At 37.8% G+C, this 21,912-nt stretch overlaps 1 protein-coding gene and 1 long non-coding RNA gene across 8 annotated transcripts in view; one reads left to right on the forward strand and one right to left on the reverse strand.

The window, feature by feature from the left end:
* The window catches only part of WNK3 (WNK lysine deficient protein kinase 3), a 169,150-nt gene extending 154,435 nt beyond the window's left edge, over positions 1-14,715 (forward strand). For all 7 annotated transcript variants that reach the window (XM_023633604.2, XM_070257336.1, XM_023633601.2 and 4 more), the window contains exons 22-23: positions 4,730-4,932; positions 9,192-14,715. In XM_023633604.2, the coding sequence (XP_023489372.1) occupies positions 4,730-4,932; positions 9,192-9,521 (533 nt within the window). In that variant the 3' untranslated portion in view covers positions 9,522-14,715. The remainder of the gene's footprint in view (positions 1-4,729; positions 4,933-9,191) is intronic.
* LOC102148059 (uncharacterized) overlaps positions 1-21,912 on the reverse strand; it is a 36,095-nt gene that overhangs the window by 13,923 nt on the left and 260 nt on the right. The window lies entirely within an intron of this gene.

Raw genomic sequence — 21,912 nt, forward strand, 5'->3', positions numbered from 1 at the left:
GTTTGCACGGTGTATCTTTTTTAGCCTTTTAGTTTTAACTTACCTATATTATTATATTTGAAGTGAGTTTCTTGCAGACAGCTTATGGTTATGTTTTTTTTTTTAAAAGAAATCCATTCTGGTGATCTGTCTTTCAATTTTTTTTTTTAAGGATTGACACCTGAGCTAACAACTGTTGCCAATCTTCTTTTTTTTTCTTCTCCCCAAAGCCCCCCAGTACATAGTTGTCTATTCTAGTTGTGAGTGCCTCTGGTTGTGGCATGTGGGACACCGCCTCAGTGTGGCCTGATGAGCGGTGCCAGGTCCGTTCCCGGGATCTGAACTGGTGAAACACCGGGCTGCCAAAGCGGAGCGCACGAACTTAACCACTTGGCCATGGGGCTGGTCCCTCAATTATTTTTAAACCATTTATATTTAATGTAATGATCGATACTTTTGGATTTTGGTCTACTGTATTTTAAATCTGTTTCTGTTTGTTCTGTTATTTCGCCTGAATATATTTTGGTATTTTAATTTGTCTTTTATGTTTTTTTCTGTATCTCTTTGTATATTTTTTAATGGTTCTTTTAGGGATTATAATATGCATACTTAACTTTTCAGTCTACTTAAAATCAATCTTTTACCACTTGAAGAGGAATGTAAAAACCTTACATCCATATAGGTCTCTTCCTTCTTTATAATTGTCTTATGTCTTACATTTACATGTGTGGAAAACTCCATCACAGTGTTATAACTTTCATTTTTTCTTGAGTTTCAGAACTCAAAAAAATACATTTTCCCTGATATCTACCATTTCTGTTGGTCTTCCTTCATTCCTGCTCTTTCATGTTTCCTACTGGTGTAATTTCCCTCTGTTTGAAGATCATATTTTAGCTATTCTTTGAGAACAGGTCTGCTGGTGACAAATTCTCTTAACATTTTTTCATCTGAGAATGTCTTTTTTCACCTTCATTCCTAAAGGGTATTTTTGCTGTATATAGAATTCTGGGTTGACAGTTACAACTTTTAGCATTTTAAAAATATTATGCCACTTCCCTCTGGCTTCCTTGGTTTGTGATGAGGAATTCACAGAAATTTGAATCATTGTTTTCCTGTATGAAATGTATTGTTTTTCTCTGGTTGCTTTCAGAACTTTTTCCTTCTCTTTAATTTTCAGCAATTTTTCTGTTTCAGTTTCAGCAATTATTATGTATGTAGGCATGAGTTTCTTTGTGTTTATTCCTGTTTTGGGTTCACTGAGCTTCTTGAATATGTAGGTTTATGTCCTTTGCCAAATTTAGCAAGTTTTCAGCTAATATTTCTTCAAATACTTTTTTCTTATCACACTCTTTATTTGGGAGAAAGAGAATATAACAGTTGGGTGAAATGTAGGGTTTACATTAGAAGAGTTTTCCTCGATACTTTTTTTTAAAAAACTTGGCAACTGCCACAGTTTATCTATGTTATAGTTTAGTGAAAGATAATGTATCTGATTTAACACATAATTATCTATTTAAGCTTAATAAATGGAATAATGTGTTTGTTTAAGGATAATAAGTAAGATAACATATCTGTTCTGCAAAGACAACCATGACTACTAAGGACTTTGCCACCTAAACAAGTTGAAAACCCACTGTTAGTATTAAGAAACTATTAAAGGTGTTTTTTGTTTTGTTTTGTTTTGTTTTGGTGAGGAAGACTGGCCCTGAGCTAACATCTGTTGCCAATCTTCCTCTTTTTGCTTGAGGGATCCGAATCCATGAACCCTGGGCCACTGAAGCAGAGCATGCAAACTACGCCAGTGGGCTGGCCCCTCAAGTGTTTTTGTTTTTTTGAGCAGAAGAATGAAATCTGAAGGTAGCATTTAACTGATATTAATCTGGTGGCAATGTGAAGAATATCTTGCCTAGTGCCAGGGAGTAAGTCCATTAGATCATTGCAATCATAACAGTTCATGTATGAGATGATTAAGAGCTTAGAGAATTGTGGAAATAAAAATAGACAAGAGATGTTGTATAGGATGAATTGGTATGACGTGGTGATGAATGGGTCATGTGTGTTTGTAGGAAGATCCAAAGGATCTGAGTCTGGGTGGTTTGAAGAAAATATGGTATCTTTAACAGATATATGACATTTAGGCGAACTGTCATGCCAAGACCATGATAGGTTTGACTCTAGGTGTATTGAATTGAACAATTTATTGACATCCAAGTGAAAAAACACATTTGGGAGTTGGTTGTGAGACTGGATTGAAGAGAGGTCAAAATTTGAGATAATAGATAGAAACATTTGCAGTTGGGTGATCACTGAAACTATCTAAATCTAGGCATCACTGTGGGGGGAAAAAACAAGATCACCAAGGACTGAACTCTGGTTTTATTAATTTCATCAGTAGGAAAGGAATATTAAAGAGCATCTTTGAAGTTAATAAGTAATGTTATTACCTATTATAAAACACATTTGTAGAGTACTTATTTTAATGTGCATTGATTGGGTACTTTTTTGTTTGTGAACTTTAAATTAAGTGGTCTTTTATAGTAAGATATGAATAAATTTTAAATGAAATCAATAGATAAATGTTCCTTCCGTGTGTAAAACATAATTAGGCACTGAATAACATTCAAATAACATTTTCTTCTTCTCATATGGCACATTGTTCTTGGTAACTTTTGGAAGGTATGTGTGTATATATCTTTCTGTTGCCTACTTAGAATTAGTCTTGCCTCAGACCCTGTTTCATTTAGATACTTGTTTTGGTTTGTTAATTATTTCTTCCTCCACTTGTTGGCTATTGTGCCACTAGTGCAGCAGCCACCATTGACTGCCAATTGAGTGTTCAAGATCACTTGTTCCACCAGAGTGGTACACACGAAGAATCTTGACATTGAGTTTTTCCCTTAGTCCGGAAATATTCTTAAACGAGTGACATTCAAATTTATCTCTACGCAATAAATTTTTTAGAAACTGAAAGGAATGAGCACAAAAATACTCCTTAGGAGAAGCTGCGTAAGCAAAAATGCTGGCACTGATGTGCATATGTTTCTGGCTATCTTCTCCTCTTTACTCCTACCTGCTGATATTTTTCCACGGTACACAATCTATAAAGGCTTCAGCTCCAAAGTCTTCCCCACCATTATTGTGCTCTTTGTTCCTTTACTGGAATTGGCAGAGAATTAGATGAATGTGAAGAGTGATAACAGGAAAAACTGATATTTTTATTATGGGCTGACATGTGTCTTTGGGCTTTAAGTCTTAGAAAAGTAGGAATTCCAATAAGATTGGTATGTCATTTTGGTATATCATGGTTGCCTCAAATTAGTAAACATGACTTTTATAAAACTCATTTGTATATGTGAATATGTTCCAATTAATTCATTAAATTCTTGTCATTTTCACTAATATATTTCCATTTAATATTTCATCTCCTTGAATCTAAGCTTTTAGTAGTGCAGAGTTCATAGAGAATCACACACTATGTATAAGCAATCATTGAGATTATCATGTTCCTCCTTGTTAAGCAATTTCCTCATCCATTTCCCAGTTTATTGCATGGGTTGGCATGATACAATGGAAAGCACACTGACCTAATGGCCAGCATACCTGGGTTCTAGCCCCAGCATATAACCCCAGCTGTTTACCTTCTGGATCCCAATCTTCCCAAAAATAGAATATTTGCTGAACCTATGTCACAGGCCTGTTATAAGTTTTAAAGAAGAGTACTTCGAATATGGAGGCTTTGCAGTATCTTTTGCATATTCCATATTTTTTTCACAATTAAAAAAAATGCCATAACAAATGTACAAGAAATCTTCACATGATTATTTATTAAATCCCTGAAAATGTTACTGTGCTTAAATTTCACAAGTGTATTTCCTAAAATTCATTTTAGACCCACTCTGTAAGTTTTGGCTTGTAAATCAGTCAGAGGAATTGGAAGTTTATGAGTCTGTTCTTTGAGAATGATTTAGTAGAAGTTTGTAATAGTACTAAATAGTTTAAGGACTTAGTGTGACATTCAGATTAGGAAACTGATGGCGACATCTGTAATTGATTTCTTTTCTGTATTTGGACATCTTGTGCTCCAGAACTCATGAGGCTCACAAACCATCTGCATCCTTGTTTCCGCTATTCTAGATACACATTCATTTTATCATTAACAAACAAATATTGGTAAAAAAATTAAATGAGATTCTACTTTTTTGAAGCTCGTTGAAAGTCAGTATGGTATACTGAAAAGAGAGAGTCATCATCTAGGCTTTAGAGTTCTAGGCCTGGCTCTGCTGGTAACTAATTGCAAGAACTCAGGCTTGACAATTTACTTTTTCTGGGCCTCATTTCCCTATTATAAAACAAGTGGTTTGGATTAGACTTCTATGGTTCTTTCCACTTTTAACATTCTGTGATTGTTTTTTAACTCCTCTCTCTAAGTATCTATCTGAGGAAACTGATGAAAAGATTAGAGTTGATACTAATTTTTTGGAGATACTATTCATTATATTTGACTTATACCTAAGGTGACCATACCATATAATTTTCTATCCAAACAAGAGGAAACTTTTGAAAGTGAAAAGGATACTGTTAGTAATTACTTCAGGACGACAGCTTTAAACCAGGACTGTCCCAGATAAACTAAAATGTCTGATTACCCTATCTGTACCCCATGTGTGGTTCTGTCAACTGCATTGTTGACCAAAGATGAGTATTTATCAGTTTTAATTCCTTTTCATGGTTTCCCTGTTTTTTCTTATAGATCCACTCTGTGTGGAGAGTAATGCAGCATCATGCCAGCAATCTCCAGCTAGTAAAAAGGGGATGTTCACAGATGACTTACACAAACTGGTGGATGACTGGACAAAGGAAACAGTGGGAAATTCTCTTATTAAGCCAAGTTTAAATCAACTTAAACAGAGTCAACACAAAGTAGAGACAGACAACTGGAACAAAGTACATGAAGTAAGTGGTTTATACCCAATCTTCTTTATTTATGAGAACTAAAACCATAAAAATTGATTTACTTAGGCCTATGGTTACAGTCACTATGAGAGAGTGGTGTGACCTGACAACATGAAGACTTTTATCCTTGTCTAGATTCATATGTCTTTGAGCAAATCATCTTTTAGACCAGAGGTCAGCAGACTTTCTGGGAAGGGGCCAGTTAGTAAATGCAGTTGCAATTACTCAACTGTTCTTGTAGTGCAAAAGCAGCCATAGGCAACACATAAATGAACAGGCACGGCTGTTCCATTAAAACTCGATTGGCAAAAACAGGTGGCAGGCCATGGATTGCTGACCCTTGTTTTAGACTATTATACCTGAAAAAAACCATCAAGTATCAAAAAAAGCATCTGGAGTGAGGGTTAATTCAATCCCGTGTTGCCAGAAGAATTTGGGTTTTGAGGAAAAGCTATCTTATGTTGTACATCAATATTCTTAGGGCCAATAAGTTATATTATTTGTTCAGTATGAAAAAGAATTGTAAAGCTCTTTAAGCTAGAATATTATAAAAAGTGTCTTAAGTTTGGGGCTGGCCCCGTGGCCGAGTGGTTAAGTTCGCGCGCTCCGCTGCAGGCGGCCCAGTGTTTCGTTAGTTCGAATCCTGGGCGCGGACATGGCACTGCTCATCAGACCACGCTGAGGCAGCATCCCACATGCCACAACTAGAAGAACCCACAACGAAGAATACACAACTATGTACCGGGGGGGCTTTGGGGAGAAAAAGGAAAAAATAAAAAAAAAAAAAAAATCTTTAAAAAGTGTCTTAAGTTTATGGGCGAGATGCCTAGTTAATTACATATGGCCTTAGGTGTACATGCAATTGAAATGTAAAAAGATGTCCACAATGCATTCTGGAGTGGGAAGAGGGCACAGTATTTATATAGTATTTATGTAAAATTATATACATTAGATATATGTTTATATGCCTAGAAATAGGAAAAGCCATTAATAATGTGCTGGATGGTGGAATTTGGGCCTTATTTTACTTTGTACTTTTCTGTGTTTGAATTTTTAAAGTAAGTGTCATTCTTTTAAAATGAGTAAATGTTAAAATGTAGATCAGAACTTAGAATCTAAACCATCACAATTGAAAGAGACATATCTGTGTGTGTCTGTTAATTTGTGTACATGTATTCGTCTATGGATAGTCACTGCATATAGTTTGGTAAAGAAAGTCTGAAAATACATGTAGTCTTAATGTTGAATAAAAATTTTCAAAAGCCTAGATTTCCCAAACTAGTAAGCTATGTAAGCTTGGGGGCTCTGTGTATTTATCTTACTCCTGGCACTGACTTATATACTGATAGTATCACCATTGTAAAAACTGGAAGGCTTTAGAGGCAAATTTCAAGGCAGAAATGCATTTGTGCTGCCAGTGGGAGATCCTCTGAGTAGGGTGTGAATGGAGGCTTTTGTAGACTAGAAACAGGGTGGTTTATTGCAGTATAATAGGGGATGTTTGGAGGAAGAGTGGGTAGAAAATGGAGTATGAATAGAAGTGATGAAGATCTTTAAACAGACTTGGGTTCCAGTGTCAGCTCAGTCACTTACTAGTTGTGTGATTTTAGTTAAGTCATTTGTGCCTCCATTTTCATGTCTTTAAAATAGGGATAATACTGACCTGCCTTGCAGGATTGCTGCATGGATTAAATGAGGTAACACCTATAAAGTGCCTAGCACATAGTAGTACCCTACATATGGTAGTTATTTTGTATTTTTAGGTCCAGTTGATTATGTCTTTGTGTGGAGAGCCCATCTCGCTATCTAATGCTCTTGCATGTTACTGTTCTGTAGCCTTACTTAGAAAATTTTGTCACAATTATGTGCCAGGTCCTGTGCTAGGCACTGGGTTTGATGAGCAAAAACAAGTATGTTCCCTGTTCGCATGGAACTGATACTCTAGTGGGACAGTTAGACATGAACAGACTTGTATAAATAAATATAAAATTGCCGCTGTAATAAGGACTACAAAGGAGATATACAGGATATCATACAGTAAGGGAAATTTGACCTAGTAAACGGGTTTCAAGGAAAGCTTCCCTGAGAAAGTGATGATTGAGCAGAGATCTGAAAGATGAGTAGGTGTTAACTAGGTGAAAGGGGAGGGAATATGATTCCAACCAGAAAGAAGAGCATATGCAAAAGCCCTGAATGAGGAAAGGGAGCATGAAAGGACTGAAAGTAGGTCAATTTGGCTGAAGTGAAGAGAAAGAGAAGAGTCAGTGCACAGCGAATCTAAGCCAGGTAGGTAGGGTCTTAAAAGCAGTGATGACAAGGAACTTTGTCTTTATTTTAGGAAAGATGGATAGCCATTGAAGCCCTAGGGTTGACATGATCCACTTTGCCTTTTGAAAAGATCACTCTGGGGGCCAGCCCCGTGGCCGAGTGGTTAAGTTCGTGCACTCCACTGTGGCAGCCCAGGTTTTCGCTGGTTCGGATCCTGGGCGCGTACATGGCACCACTCATCAGGCCATGTTGAGGTGGCGTCCCACATGCCACAACTAGAGGCACTCACAACTAGAATATACAACTATATACCAGGAGGATTTGGGGGAGATAAAGCAGAAAAAAAAAAAGATTGGCAACAGTTGTTAGCTCAGGTGCCAATCTTTAAAAAAAAATGAAAAGATCACTCTGACTTGAAGCAAGAAGAGATGATTGAGCATAAGGGTAGCTGTTGGTAGGCTAATTAAGAGTTAGTCACAGTAATCTAGATAAAGAAAAGCTGAGATGAAGAGAAGTGAACAGATTCCAAAAAATGTTTAAGAGAGAAAATAGACCAGATTTAGTGATAGAATGGATGTATGGCAGAGGGGAGGTGTCAAGGTTAGGTTTCTGGGAGGTATAACTGGCTATCATTCCAGCGTACCAATCACCAAGATGGGGAAAATGAACTGGCAGTGCGTTTTGGTAGAGGAAAGATCATATGTTTGGTTTTGGTCGTTTGAATCTGAGATGCCTTTGAAATATCCAAGAGAAGATTAAGTATAACAAGGCATCTCCAATTCAGTCTTTCTTAAAAATAAAAATTTCATTCTTCTTGTTTATAAAATAATGTTTGTTGAAGAATATTAATGCAGAAAAGTACAAATTTTAAAATACCATCTTTAAATCCCACCACCCAGAAATAATTGTCACTAATTTAGATAAACAGCATTCCAGATGTCTTTCTATGTCTGTTTATGAATATGTGGAAATAATTTTATGAAAATGTGATCATACTGTATGTGCTGGTTTGAATCAGAAGTATTAAATTTAATTTTACTTTAACAGAACAAAAACACTGATATGAAGAAGGGATTACGGAACTTTGAATAAATGTTTTTTTTTTTCACTTCAAGAGATATCGTCATTCATTCTTGAGTCAAGCTAAAAATCTTTATCGTAACTTTAGTTTGAAACGTTAGTTGAAAGAGTTTTAGCTTGACCATTCAATTTAGAAGAACTAAGCATTTGGGTCTGATACCAAGCTCTCTTTTAAGTGAGAATTATTTACTTCCATTACATTTATTATTCCCATGTGCATAGGATTTCAGTAATCTCTATACATATGCATAATCACAGTATGATATAATATGAGTCAGGCAGGAATATATTTTCTCAATACTGCCCAAAACGTAATTGTCTTGAATCTAAATTTTCAAAAATATAACAGAAACGTCAGACTTTAAGATAGTGACTAGAAAGGGGTGGGGAGATCACATTTACTGAGCACCTACTGTATGCCAGGCTCTTTCCCCTGTGCCACATTAAATCATGCTCCTCTGTTTCCCAAGAATTATGCAGTAAGATAGGCTATTGTCTGTGGCGCTGAGAGAATGCCTGGGACTGGCAGAAAGAAATAAAAATAGAAGAATAGTACTAGCATGAGGAAAAGAGACACTAAACTGTGAACAGAGATTTAGCAGGGGCCTTCGAGTTAGCTGGAACTGTGTTCAAATCCTCACCTCACTATTAACTTGCTTAGCGGTGTTGGGTGTTCCCAGTTTTGAGCTTCTGTTTCCTCATCTGAAAATGCCTACCTTGCAGAGCAGTTACAAAGATGAAATGAAATAAGGTAGTAACTATGCTTAGCACACACAAAGGTGCTCCAAAAATGGTAAGCACTCATAGTAATGAGAGTAATGGGAGTAGTAAGCCAAAAAGAATAGGAAGGAATATAGATGGGTAAAAGCATCTACCAAATAAACTGATTTGTTTTTTTGTCTTTTTGTTAGAATACTCCATCTACTATGGGCTACACATCAACATGGATTTCTTCTCTGTCCCAAATCCGTGGAGCTGCCCCAACCTCCTTGCCACAAGGACTCTCACTCCCTTCATTTCCTAGGCCATTATCCTCATATGGAATGCCCCATGTTTGTCAGTATAATGCTGTCGGGGGGCCAGGGTATCCAGTACAGTGGGTAGGAATTTCAGGAACACCACAACAGTCTGTAGTAATTCCTACTCAATCTGGGGCACCGTTCCAGCCGGGGATGAATTTGCAGGCGTTTCCAGCTTCATCAGTGCAGAATCCATCCACGATCCCTCCTGGTCCCAAATGAATCAGAGTAGATGATGAAGAAAAGGGAGATTTTTTCAGAATTATTTTCAGGACACCTAAGATATTAAACTTTCTTCTTAGGTTCTGCCATATTTTCCCTTGTTTGAGTTTACTTTTTACTGTATTTTTTTTGTTCCAATGTGGTATTTGATATAGCTCATCATTCTGTAGAACTTTGCAGTTTGTACATAGAACACTGCACGTAGAAATGTTTTTTCACTTCAAAACCTATCCTCTTTGATACTTGATTTTTTAAAAATACCGTTCAGAATGCTTTAATAAGCTCAGCTCGAGCATTACCATTTCCAGGACACTTTCCATGCACTGCCGAGATGCCCCCAGTTTTTACTTCTGCTATCTGCAGCTGGATGATACTTTTCTTTAAAATGTATAAAAACTATTTAAATTGATACTCCCCAAACGTGGATGAAGAGAGACCCTCCAACAGCCGGAGTCTTATGGGATTCTTCACATGTTTATCTTAGGTTTACCTTTCACAGAAGGCAGGGTAACTTGCTGCAGGAAATGTTTTGGTGTATAAAATTAGAATAACTTTGTCAACCATTATAGAACATGAGCCCTTTTTAATGTGATTTTCTTCCCGTCTTCACAGCAGTAGGAGTGAAGCCTTGTTTTAGGTGAGGCGGAGAGAAAGGTAAAAAACAGAACTGTAACAGTTCCTTGATTCTGCAGATACTGTAGCTGCTTTAGGATTTCAATAGTAATTCAAAGCAGTTAGCTCCTTGTTTCTCATGTGCACATTACATTGTTTTTGAGCATCTGAGAGGCATTGGTTGGCTTGCATTCTTTTGCAAGGGATATATTGCAGCTGATATGAATCTCATTTTGGGGGGAATCTTTGTATTCCTAAGAAAGACAATTCAAGTTTCACCTGTATTGATCCATTCTTCTGAAATGAAATTTACTTGACACAGTAGGTTTTGTAGGTTTTGAGACTTACACATGAAACACTGGCTTTACAGGGTTCTAAGAGATGTGGGGTATACATTGTCGTGCAGTGAGATAGCAGACCCTTGAAGGATACTATTTAAGTTGCCCTTAGCTTTTTTGGATTACCATTTTTTTAGTTGTTATAAGTTCTTGTTAGTATCTATAGCATTTTAGATGATTTTAGATCTTAGATGATTTTGGCAGCCTCTTTAGAATCTGAGAGAGATCACTGTCAAGTTGCACTTTACTGGGTTTTATCCAGTTTTAGGAGGAGGGGAGGCAATGTCAAAATAGACACTTATAGTTTTCAAGAAGGTTAACTGTAATAATGTTAAAAGGCTGGTCACAGAGTTACCTAATGCTCAGTCTGTGAAACCCAATAGAATTCTTAAATGGTATTTATCAACTACCACATATACATGTTTAAAATGATTACTTTCCACTCCGAAGATTTCAAGGTCATTTCTAGTACACGTTTACCTAATAACAAGTTCCGTCTACTGGTAAACATTCCAAATTATCACCTAATACTTCTGTTAACAGATCTTCCTCTATATTCCTCTAAAAATTTTACCCCGTGAGCTTGCCAGGTAATGAGGAAAACTTAATGGATATACTTTTTTTTTTTCGCACAGTCTACTTTGTGACATTCAGTACCCTTTTTCAAAAAATGTGTCTTATATTACTTACCCGAGGATCACACTTGCCATCATGAAGATTCTGTCGCCATCATTTGGGGCATCTAGGGCAGCATTTTGAGAACTGCTGTTGATAGGAGCCACAGTTTCTTTTCATAAAACATACTCTTGTTTGGATGAGTCTTTCTAAATCTTATGTACAGATTCTTGAAATTTCTTCTACAGTTTTGGTTTTCAAGTTGAAGTGAGTTTTGGACATTAGTGTAATGCAAATGCTTGCATTGCAGTGTTTTCCACGTGTACAAAAACAATGCACCTAAAATCTGAAATTCTTTAAAACTGCTCGTGTTTCATTATAAGAGTTGGCTTTGTGTAATTACATTGAGACTTACAACCTATAAAGTGAAAATACTGCAGGTTTTAAGATCTCTTCTTCTGTAGTCGCAGTCCTTTTAAAGTGTACCCCAGGATGAAAAAAGCTCCATGGATGACATGCACAATTACATTTATTAATGGCTGCTCTACATCATATGTCCCACATTTTGCCACCACCTCTGTTTTATATATATAATTCATCATTTGTTCGCCTGCAGACTTTTGCAGTGCCTTGTAATGTTTAGAATCTTTTCAGATTTTTTGCTGGAAAGAAAAGTAGTCTTCTAAAGTTTGAAGATGGTGAATAGTGTACAGCTGTCTCCATGCTGACTGCAGTAGCTGGGTTAACATATGTTATGTATACATTATGTATATGTAACGTAAATTTAAAAATACAGAAAAAAGTGAGTTTGTGCAGAAATGAAGAAAACAGTGTTCTTCACACCACTGTGGATTTTTATTCTTTCCCATTACTTAAATGTTTGATTCAGATTATAGTCACTTTGACTGTAAATATTGGCTAGTTTTCTACCTGGGGGTTTTGCATTATTTTATAATTTTGCTAAATCATATAATAGTGCTGTTTTCATCCTTGCTGAGGTACTTTTCCTCCCCAGAAGTAATTAGTTCTTGAGGCAAAGCTCAGAAATTCCCTTCTTACTTAACAAAGAGCCTACTACCCATGTCCAAACAAGACACAACCCTGTCCTTTTCATTTTCCTTCTTGTAGAAGAGAAAAAAGTTGTACTAAACCATCCTGCTTGTAAAATTTATTTGAGGGGTAGTCTGTATGTCCAACCACCATGTTTACTTCTCAAAGTCCAAGTCTGATGAATAGTACTGTATCTCCATATGTGGCAATGTGAGCATTTCATCATGAAGTACCTGCTGCTATGTTTGTGAAGTTGGCTGTAACATCATAAGAATATGAAACCAGTATTGGTGTAAACCTAATGAAAATAACCCTATGTATATTTGTAGCAGTCTTGAATCTCTATTTAAGGTAATTTGCTGTAATATAACAAATGCCCATTCTGTTTTTCATCCTTTTCTTGCCAATTTTATATCAAGCATGAATTCTAATGGTTTGACAGCAAAATTATCTGTGAAAGTTTAAAAAGCACTTTTCTGCTGCGATTTTTGGATTGAGTGTGGAGTGTTATGTACAGTATGATGGGATGTATCATTTTAGAACCCTAGATTTAATTCCAGTCCAATTACTTTTGTTTATCTACCTCGTTTTCAGTGCTGTTTTGGGGTGCACAAGTAAACACTGCCTGTGAAACTTGCTTTTTTGCCTTGATTCTCAGTATTCTTTCAGGTTATAAATCTGGCCTGCCTCCTTGTCCCAGTGCTATGATTTGGGATGAGGGGTACTATCACTCTGCCACCAATCTGTGTTTAAATGACGAGAGCCATGTGCCTCTACAAAATAAGCTTTGGGGATCTGGGAATAGACAACAGAGAATAAATCCAGCTGGTGGCAATAGAGGACTTAGTTGTAAAATAAACAAATGGTAAGAAAGTATCTAAATTAGACAGTCCAGTGCCTGTAACTTTGCATCTTTTATTAGAGATGCATTTCTTGTCTGTGCCTAAAGGGCTATGGTTGAAATTGCTTTAACTACCACAGTGAAATATTTGACAAATCCTACAGCAGTGGCCTGTCATTCAGCATATTAGCATACTGCTAGGTATTTGCAGTGATATTTTGTTACCTTAAAATGGCTGTATGCTTTTAGTTGAATTGTAGTTGGTGGTAACCGTTTATCCAATCTCTAAAGTTTATTGGAGGCATTGACTTCTTTGCTCTCTTTTCTGAGTGATGAAAATGATGCATTCCTTTTTTTCCCCAGAAAACTCAGCAAATGTTTGTAAACCACATGTTCCTTGTTTCACATGTTTACTGTGTAACACTACAGCATATTTAATGTTAGTAAATACCGTATTTCAGACATCATGCACAAGTACATTCCTGAGGTATATTTGCCATCAGTTTGGGATTCAGTTATTTAATCTTCTCTTTGGTTTAGAAAAACTTGAGATATTTGAGGTGGGTATGCAGTCCATTTTCTAGACTAGATTGTTCATTTTTCATTCTTTAGTTTATGGGGACTTGTTTTTCCCCCCTTTGTTTAGAAGATGAACCAGAAAGGGGGCTGGAGTGTGGTGTGGAAAAGGCCATTGATTTGGTAAATGTAATTTCTGGGACTGAATTTTTTTTAAAAAGAAAAAAACAATCCAGACTGTAAAATGGTGACCACTCAAACTTGGTGAAACCCTTTGAAGTGAAATTAGTATGAAATTTTTAGGGAGCCAAATGCTTTCAGGTCACCCTGGAAATAGTCTTTGTATGCAAAGGATGAACACAAACATTGGTCAGGGTCCTTGACAGCCAACATAGACAGTGGCCTGGGATAGTAGCTAGGTTACATTGAAGTTATTTTCAGCTGAGATAGCTGGAAGAATGTACAAACCAACAGCTCCCATTCTGGCAGGTTTTCTTTTAATTCAAAAAAAACAACTCAAACAAAAAGGCTAAAAGTCAAGCAAGAGGGGAAGTGAGAAACTGAGTTCTAGAGAAAAAATGTGCCAGTGTAAAATAAACTCATAAATGTGTGCTTGTCATCCTTCCAGTTTTTTTTTTTTTTTAGTTGCATTTCTTTTCTACTATAACTTAAGATTTCAGATTGAGGTTTGTGGTTCAGAACAGACCCTCAGCAGAAATAGTGACTGATCGGAAAGTGCAGTTAGTTGTTCAAGGTCTGTCATGCTCAATCACCTAAAGCTGTAATTTGTTTGATATGAATATTAAGCATGTAGACCTAGTGCAGCATGGGAACCACTCAGGAAGTTTATGCAAATAATAAACTTTCATGCATAATTTACTATGAAGTATGCAGAATTTCAGCCACTTCTCTACACTTAACATTTAGTTGTATATGTGAAATCTCCTTTCTTAATTGGGGAATGTAGCATTATATAGAATGTTCTTAATTTTAATCTTTCTTGACATTAACTTTTTATTTTTATTATTTTTTTTGGTAAACCAAGTGCTCTGTCTTTAAGCAGTTGTCTGATTTTGGTTCTTTGAAACTGTGATTTTTATTTCCTTTGTACCCAACCATTATAAGTATTTTGTTTCCTGGAAATTTTGTTTTGAAACAGAAAATAAAGGCTGTGTTAAAATGAGTATGCTATCTTATTAAAATGCTGTCATAGTCACTGCAATCATCTGGCTTAAACTGGCTCTTCATTTACCATATGTAAGTTAGCAGACTTTAAAATTTGGTCCTATAGATTATGCTGGCTGAACAAACTAACCAAGCTGTGTGTTACCTCTTGATTTATAACTCAAACAAATTTTGAGTTGGACCTCTTCTCCACACTTGTAAATGAGCCATAATTGTAATAGTCACTATGATTTACTGAGTACCTATTCTGTTAGGTTTTTACCTGTGATATTTTTAATTTATAAAACAGTCTTCTAAGCTAGGTCTGTTACTATCTCCACTTTACAGAGAAAATTTGAGGATCAGCGAGATTAAAGAATTTACCAAGGTAACATAGCTAGTAAATGATGAAGCCTGGATCCAAACCCAGGTCCATCTGACTCCAAAGCTCATGGGAAAAACCCTGGGACATACTGACTCTCGGATGCACTGCATGAATAATAATTCAAATACATTTAGAATAGATTTTCAACTAGTTATTAGGATTAGCATGTACACTTTCTATATATCTTTCATGAGGTTGTGCCCAGTGTTTGTTTCATAATTTCAGGAGTAGAAGTATTTGTTTATGGTATGAGCAGGGATTCAAAGTGTGCCCATTGCACAAACTTATTAGGTAGTATTTCCTTTCATATTGACACTGTTTATGGTCCACCTTTAGGAAAAAAGTGCATTTGGAAATCTCCCTCCTGTATCGCTCATTCACCACACTACAGTCACTTGGGAAACTGTCAAATGAGGTCAGATCCCTTGTTCATTTGATAATTTAGGTAGAAGAATCATGCATATGTTTATGCAAACAGCCCTGGAGGAAGAGTAAGAGAACTATCAGAAATATTCAAAATTAAACGAGAATTTTTAAAGTGTTTTTAAAAATCTATTACCTTGGTTTATTGACCCAGTGACTCTGAGGTATTCTATCTTTAGGTGATCCCTAAAGGGAGGATACAAGGTACATAGTGGGACAAGCATGGGTTTTTTGATTCACAGACCTCTCAAACCTCTATTTTCTCATTTGTAAAATGAGGTGGTTGAATTAAATGAGATATGTAAAGGCAGCTACCCCTGTCCCTAATTTGCTAATTATGCTTATTGTTAGATATCTCTGGTGACTTTCCCACTAAACCTGCACTTGGGATATCAGGCTGGTTTGGAAATGGGCCCTGATTCTTACTACAGTTAGTACAGATACATTTTGGAGTCCAGCAGACCTAGATTTGTATTCTAGTTTTGTGAACTTGGGAAAATTACTTAACTTTTCAGCTTCAATTTCTTTATCTGTAAAAAGGATAAGTGCCTCAGTGGGGTTGTTTTGAGACTAAATGAAAAAGCATATAAAGGGCTTTTCACTATGCCTGATACATAGTAGCCTTGCTCAAATAATAGTAATGACTACTGAAGGGACCTCACATATCACTATTTTAAGAGAAGAAGAAACAGTCATAAAGAGGTGACAAAACTGAACCCAACCTGTGAGTCAATGTGAGGTCTGTTGGTGGAACAGTTTAGGTACTGGCCCAAAAGGTGCTAGTTGATGTAATAAAGTGAGCTTCAGAGGTGAAAGTGTTTAAGTTGGGGGATAAGACAACATACAACCCATTTAAAATGTGCCATCATTAATGAGCACCACTAGATAAAAGAATGAGATGACAGAATTAGGTCTGTGACTACAGCCTTTAGAAGGAGCTGAAGTCATAGTAGTTGGGGAAAAGGTGGGTCTATGACAAGAGCTCAAGACAGAAATGAAAAAGTACAGTATAGATGATGGGCCAAATAGGAGCAGGGCCTTGGGATAGACAGATGAAGAACTGGAAAAGGACTCACTCACATGCATGTTACAAACGCGGAAATAGGCTCAGGAAGTTAACCAGGGTTTGTAAGGTGTCTCCATTCCAGCTCAAAGGTTCTCAACCCTGACTGCATATTAAAATCACCTGGGGAGCCATTTAAAAAAATTAGTCTTGTGCCAGCCCCATGGCCGAGTGGTTAAGTTCGCCTGCTCTACTTCGTAGCCCAGGGTTTCACTGGTTCAGATCCTGGGCGCAGACATGGCACTGCTCATCAAGCCATGCTAAGGCAGCATCCCACATGCCACAACTAGAAGGACTCACAACTGAAAAAATATATACAACTATGTACCCGGGGGGCTTTGGGGAGAAAAAGGAAAAATAAAATCTTTAAAAAAATTAGTCTCTGGGCCAGGCTGGTGGCGTAGCTGTTAAGTTCGCACATTCCGCTTCTCAGTGGCCCGGAGTTCACCGGTTCGGATCCCGGGTGTGGACATGGCACCGCTTGGCAAGCGCCATGTTGTGGCAGGTGTCCCACATATAAAGTAGAGGAAGATGGGCATGGATGTTAGCTCAGGGCCAGTCTTCCTCAGCAAAAAAAAGAAAAAATAGGAGGATTGGCAGTAGTTAGCTCAGGGCTATTCATCCTCAAAAAAAAAAATTAGTCTCTTGGTTGCACAACAATGTGACTAGACTTACACTACTGAACTGGTAGTTTTTACTACTCAAAAATGGTTAAGATGGTAAATTTTATGTTATATGTATTTTACCACAATTTAAAATAAAAAAAAATAGCGTCTGGGTCCCATTCCTATAATCAGTATTGTTTTTAAAAGCTCCCACGTGATACATTAGTATCATATATATTAATGTGTACATATTTTATGTATATATATTATGTGTATGTTACATATACATATTAATGTAACTAGGGTTGAGAACCAGTGTCATTGTTTCCTATACTAATCTAATGACCTCCCTGCTATTTAGCCAGTTGCTGGCTCAAGAAACATAAGCAATATGGCAGCCTCATTAGACGTTCTAATGAATTAGTTCCACTAACCATATGAGCTTATAGCCTCTTAAACAGGCCCCAAGGATTTGGCCAATAAAGAAAGCTAAGTGGGCCTCTTGCAGAAACTGAACAGCTAGTTACTAACTTAGGTGGAAGATGCCATAAGACTGAGTCTAATATGAACTCTCCATGCAACCTCTTTCTGCTTCTCTCTACCCTTCATGATGAGAATTAACATTTATTAGGCGCTTTCTGTGTCAGTTATGCTAAGCACTTTACTATGTCATTTAATCTTCACAAGCTTCTGAGGTAAGTGTCATTACCATCTCCCTTCTAAGCTCCTTGACTGTCTTGAAAACTGCTTTCTCTCAGTGCCCAGCTTTATTCCCGGATGTAGTTGATACCAAATAAATCTGTTGAATAAATTGATGAGTTCACAGATACAGTAGGGCTCAAGAGGTTAGGTAACTTGTTAAATAGCTTGTAAGGAGTTGAGCTCGTATTGGAACCCAGATCTTGGCTCCAAAGCCCACACTTTTAACCAGTAGTCTGTGACATCCACTATCTCCTTCTGCTGTCAGGGCCTCTGTTATCTCTACTCTGTATGGCCTATGTCCAGCATAAAGTTTTTCCTGTATTATATATGTTAAGACTCTTGTCTGTAAGTAATAGAAACCCAATTTGAACAAGCTTAAGCAAAAAGGAATTTATTATAAAGATGGCAGTGTCTCACAAAACCCAAGGAGCATACAGTTGGGCCTTAGGAACACATAAATCAGGTGCTTGAATGCAGCCAGGATTTTTCATCTCTCCTCCTCCACCTTAATCCCAGATTCTCTGGGAAGGTACATAAAGGATGGGTCCTGATACAATCAGGAGGATAAGGTAGAGAAGGTGGTAGAAAAGGGGTGCTGTGGAGACAATACAATAGATGTTCACCTAGCGTTTTCACCTTGACTGCCCCATAAACATATATGCTATTTCCCTCATATCTACGATTCCAAAAATGCCTGCACCTAATATAATCCATGGACAACTGCACGTCACATGCAACTACTGCATCCAGAAGCAATAGTATGGCATGGACATGCCCCTTCCTCATCTAGTTCAGTGACAATCTAAATGTGGCTCCTCTTGATCCTGCAACCTTTGATCAACTTAACTGCCACCACCAGATCTAACATGTAATAGTAGAGATAGATTAACCACAATCAAAACTCTCTTTTAGGAAAGGAGAGGGGCACACCATTATCAGCCACCAGGTCTGAGTATGCACCATTTCCACCTGGATAGGAATAAAGGAAATAAATTACAGGCATAGAAAAACTTATCGGAGTCAACGTATTGATGCACCCTCTTGCTTAACCAGTCTGTACTTGGGCCTAGGGCATGCTCTAGAAGAGCAGTGATTCTCAAACTTGATAGTGCATTAAAATCACCTGGAGGGCTAGTGAGACCTGCAAAAACTCTTGACACAAGTACTCCATTTAAACACCAGTACTAAGAGACTTGACCTAACTTTAGCATGGTTTCTAGCTGCCTAAGGCTGAATCCCTGGGATGACCCAGTTCCCATCTGGAAAAGCTCAGGGCTGTCAAAAGAATTTATAGTTTGCTCTTGCCAACACCTGACATAGGCCCCTGACCTCCTTTCTTAGAGCATTTATTAAAAAGCTCTTACAATTGTGAATTCTTCCCCTGTCACTTTGTATATATATCTCCTACAACTCTGGAGTGTCTCTCAAAGACCATTCCTTTGAATTGTAATCATCAGGAAGGCTAGGGCCTCTGTCTCCTTGTATCTGTGGGAGGATAGACTCCTGTCTTCGATAATTGCCAGCTAGCAGACACAGCTGCCTGATTGCATTTACACTGACCAACCCTTTGTAGTTTTTCACTTCCCTGACTTTACTGAGCCCCTGCTTGCTCCTCTACCTTTCCTCATTCTCCCTTTAAAACGCCCAGTTACCTCTGCAAAAATGGAAATGGAGCTCTGCTCTTTCCCCTACCGACAGTAGTTACTGAGTAAAATCTGTTTTCACTGCTTTAACTAATGTCAGACTTTGTTTATCTTTAATTTAAACCACGGATTGCTGGCTCCACCCCCAGAGTTTCTGATTCTGGAAGTCTGGAGTGAGGCCCAAGAATTTACACTTTTAACAGTTCATTGGTGATGCTGATGTGCTGGTCCAGGGACCATACTTTGAGAATCACTGTTCTGGCTCTTGGGCCCTATTCACCAAATATGATTTTCTAGTGATACAACTTCGTAAAAACCTCATTTGACTGTCTGTTCATTTGAGGGGACTCAGAATGCTAACAAGTGTCAAGAATCTTGTCAAGTTATGCTCTTTGAATCTTCAGATCTGCTAAAGGGAACAACCTGGCTGATCTGGTTGCAGCTTCTATTTCTTAACATTCTACCTAAGGACTTGGGTCATTCTCCCCAGCATTCTGCTCAAGGTCTCCAATTCAGAGCTGGGATAGCAAATAATAGGCTGAGTTCAAGGCTGTGAAGCCTCTCTTTTCTGATCTGCTCTGGGAATGTTAAACTTGCCCCTTCTTCCTTGCATTTCAGTTGAATGCATTTACAGAGGGAGAAATCATCACATTTGTGGGAGGTGGAGAACAAGGAATACTATGGAGGCTTATACAGATAACCTTATTCCAACTGCCGAGATGCCAGTTTCCTAATCAGTGAAACATTTGAAGTGAGATAGAGTTCTATTGCTATAAGTCAGCAAAGCCCATGAATATCTGACCCTCGGCAATTGCAGATCTCTTAATACAGGCAGAAGGGCTGCTCTGTTTTGAGTCTCAAAAGCAATAAGCAACAGCTTCACTGTCAAATAACACAGAATGCCAACTTCCCATTAACTGATGTGGGAGATCTCCAATCTCTGCCAGTTCCATATTTTAGGGTCTATAATTTGCCACACTCCATTTCTGGTACCAGTTCTTGAATTAATATTTTTTTGCTCATAAGTAGTTTCTAACCTGACTCTGTCTTAAGCAAAAATAGTAATAATGATATGGGGGTGCCTCAGAGAAACTAATGATCATGCCTCAGGAATGATCTAGAACCTGGGACTTAAACACAATGAAGACTCCTTATCTCTCATATCTCTCATCTTTTGTTGTAACTTTGTAAATGGGGGGAGGGTCAGTTCCTAGAAAAGGAGGGCTGAGCAGACAATCCAATAGGTGTCTATTATACTAGAAAACCTCTGTTCTTTCCATCCTTCATCCCTTCAAGCCCCTGCTCTCTCCTTTCACTGCTTGTTTTCAAAAGAGTTACCTATGTGCACTGCTTCACCATCTACTTACTCTTTGCCAATCTGTCTTGTTCTACCTCCACTAGTCTTTCAAGATAAATTCCTTTATGGAGTTTGAAGCTTTTTCAGCTTTTGCATCCTAAAAGACTGTTCTCAGACTTCATTCATGTTGACTACTCTTGGGTTCTGTACTTTAGCATTCTAACTCTGCCTGCCATTATCTCCCACCTTCCATTAAGTTCCAAGCCAGATCTGGCTACTACTCACTGTTAAGAACAGATCTTGTTTTCTGCCCTCCCCCTGCTGAAAGAGTGGGCCCTAAAAGCCAGTCAGAAGACGGGTACTAAATCAGAATCAACTGAGAAGCATGCTGAAAATAGATTTTTCAAAAGATTTTGATTCTGTATGTCTGGAATTGGAGCCCTTGCGGTTATTTTGTGAGAGCTCCCTGACAGACTGATTCACAATGAGGTTTCCAAACAAAGTCCTAACTATAGGCACAGTGAGTACCAGAAAGGTACAACTAGTAGTTTAATTTGTGTTGGTGCTTATCTCCCTGACCAAACAGATCTTGAAGACAAGGGATACTCAATTTCACTTTGTCTCTTCACTGCCTTGGGCAACTAAATAAGTTTTACTATTCATAAATTGGAGCCAGGAACTCTTCCTCAAAAAAAGTACAGTAGCTAGAAGTTAAATGGATTGCTACAGAAATGTTGGTGGTTATTATTTTTACTTTTCATATGTGTCCTTTCTCATTCATTAAAAACTACGCACATTATCTTTTCCCCTGAAAGGAAAATTCTCACTTCTGGAGAATTTTAGCATACTTTAGCCGAATTCAATTAATCCATGTTACTTCCTTTCCCATGATGCATCAGTCCTTTCACCCAAGCTGCTTATCCTGGGAAAGGCGGTAAATAGCCTGAAGCAACTCAGTGGATGCAAGGAGGTGGAGTGCAAATCCTAAACACATATCATCATGCCCCGCCATTTGTGTCCCTGTGAGCGCAAGGGCTGACAGGAGTGGTAATCTTGTTCCAAGAACGTATCCCGAGGCCGTAGTGAAGACTACAACTCCCAGGATGCCCCTCCGCCGCGCCCCCCCAACCCCCCAGT

The sequence above is a fragment of the Equus caballus genome, chromosome X (assembly GCF_041296265.1).
Source record: "Equus caballus isolate H_3958 breed thoroughbred chromosome X, TB-T2T, whole genome shotgun sequence".
NCBI classification, from domain to species: domain Eukaryota; kingdom Metazoa; phylum Chordata; class Mammalia; order Perissodactyla; family Equidae; genus Equus; species Equus caballus.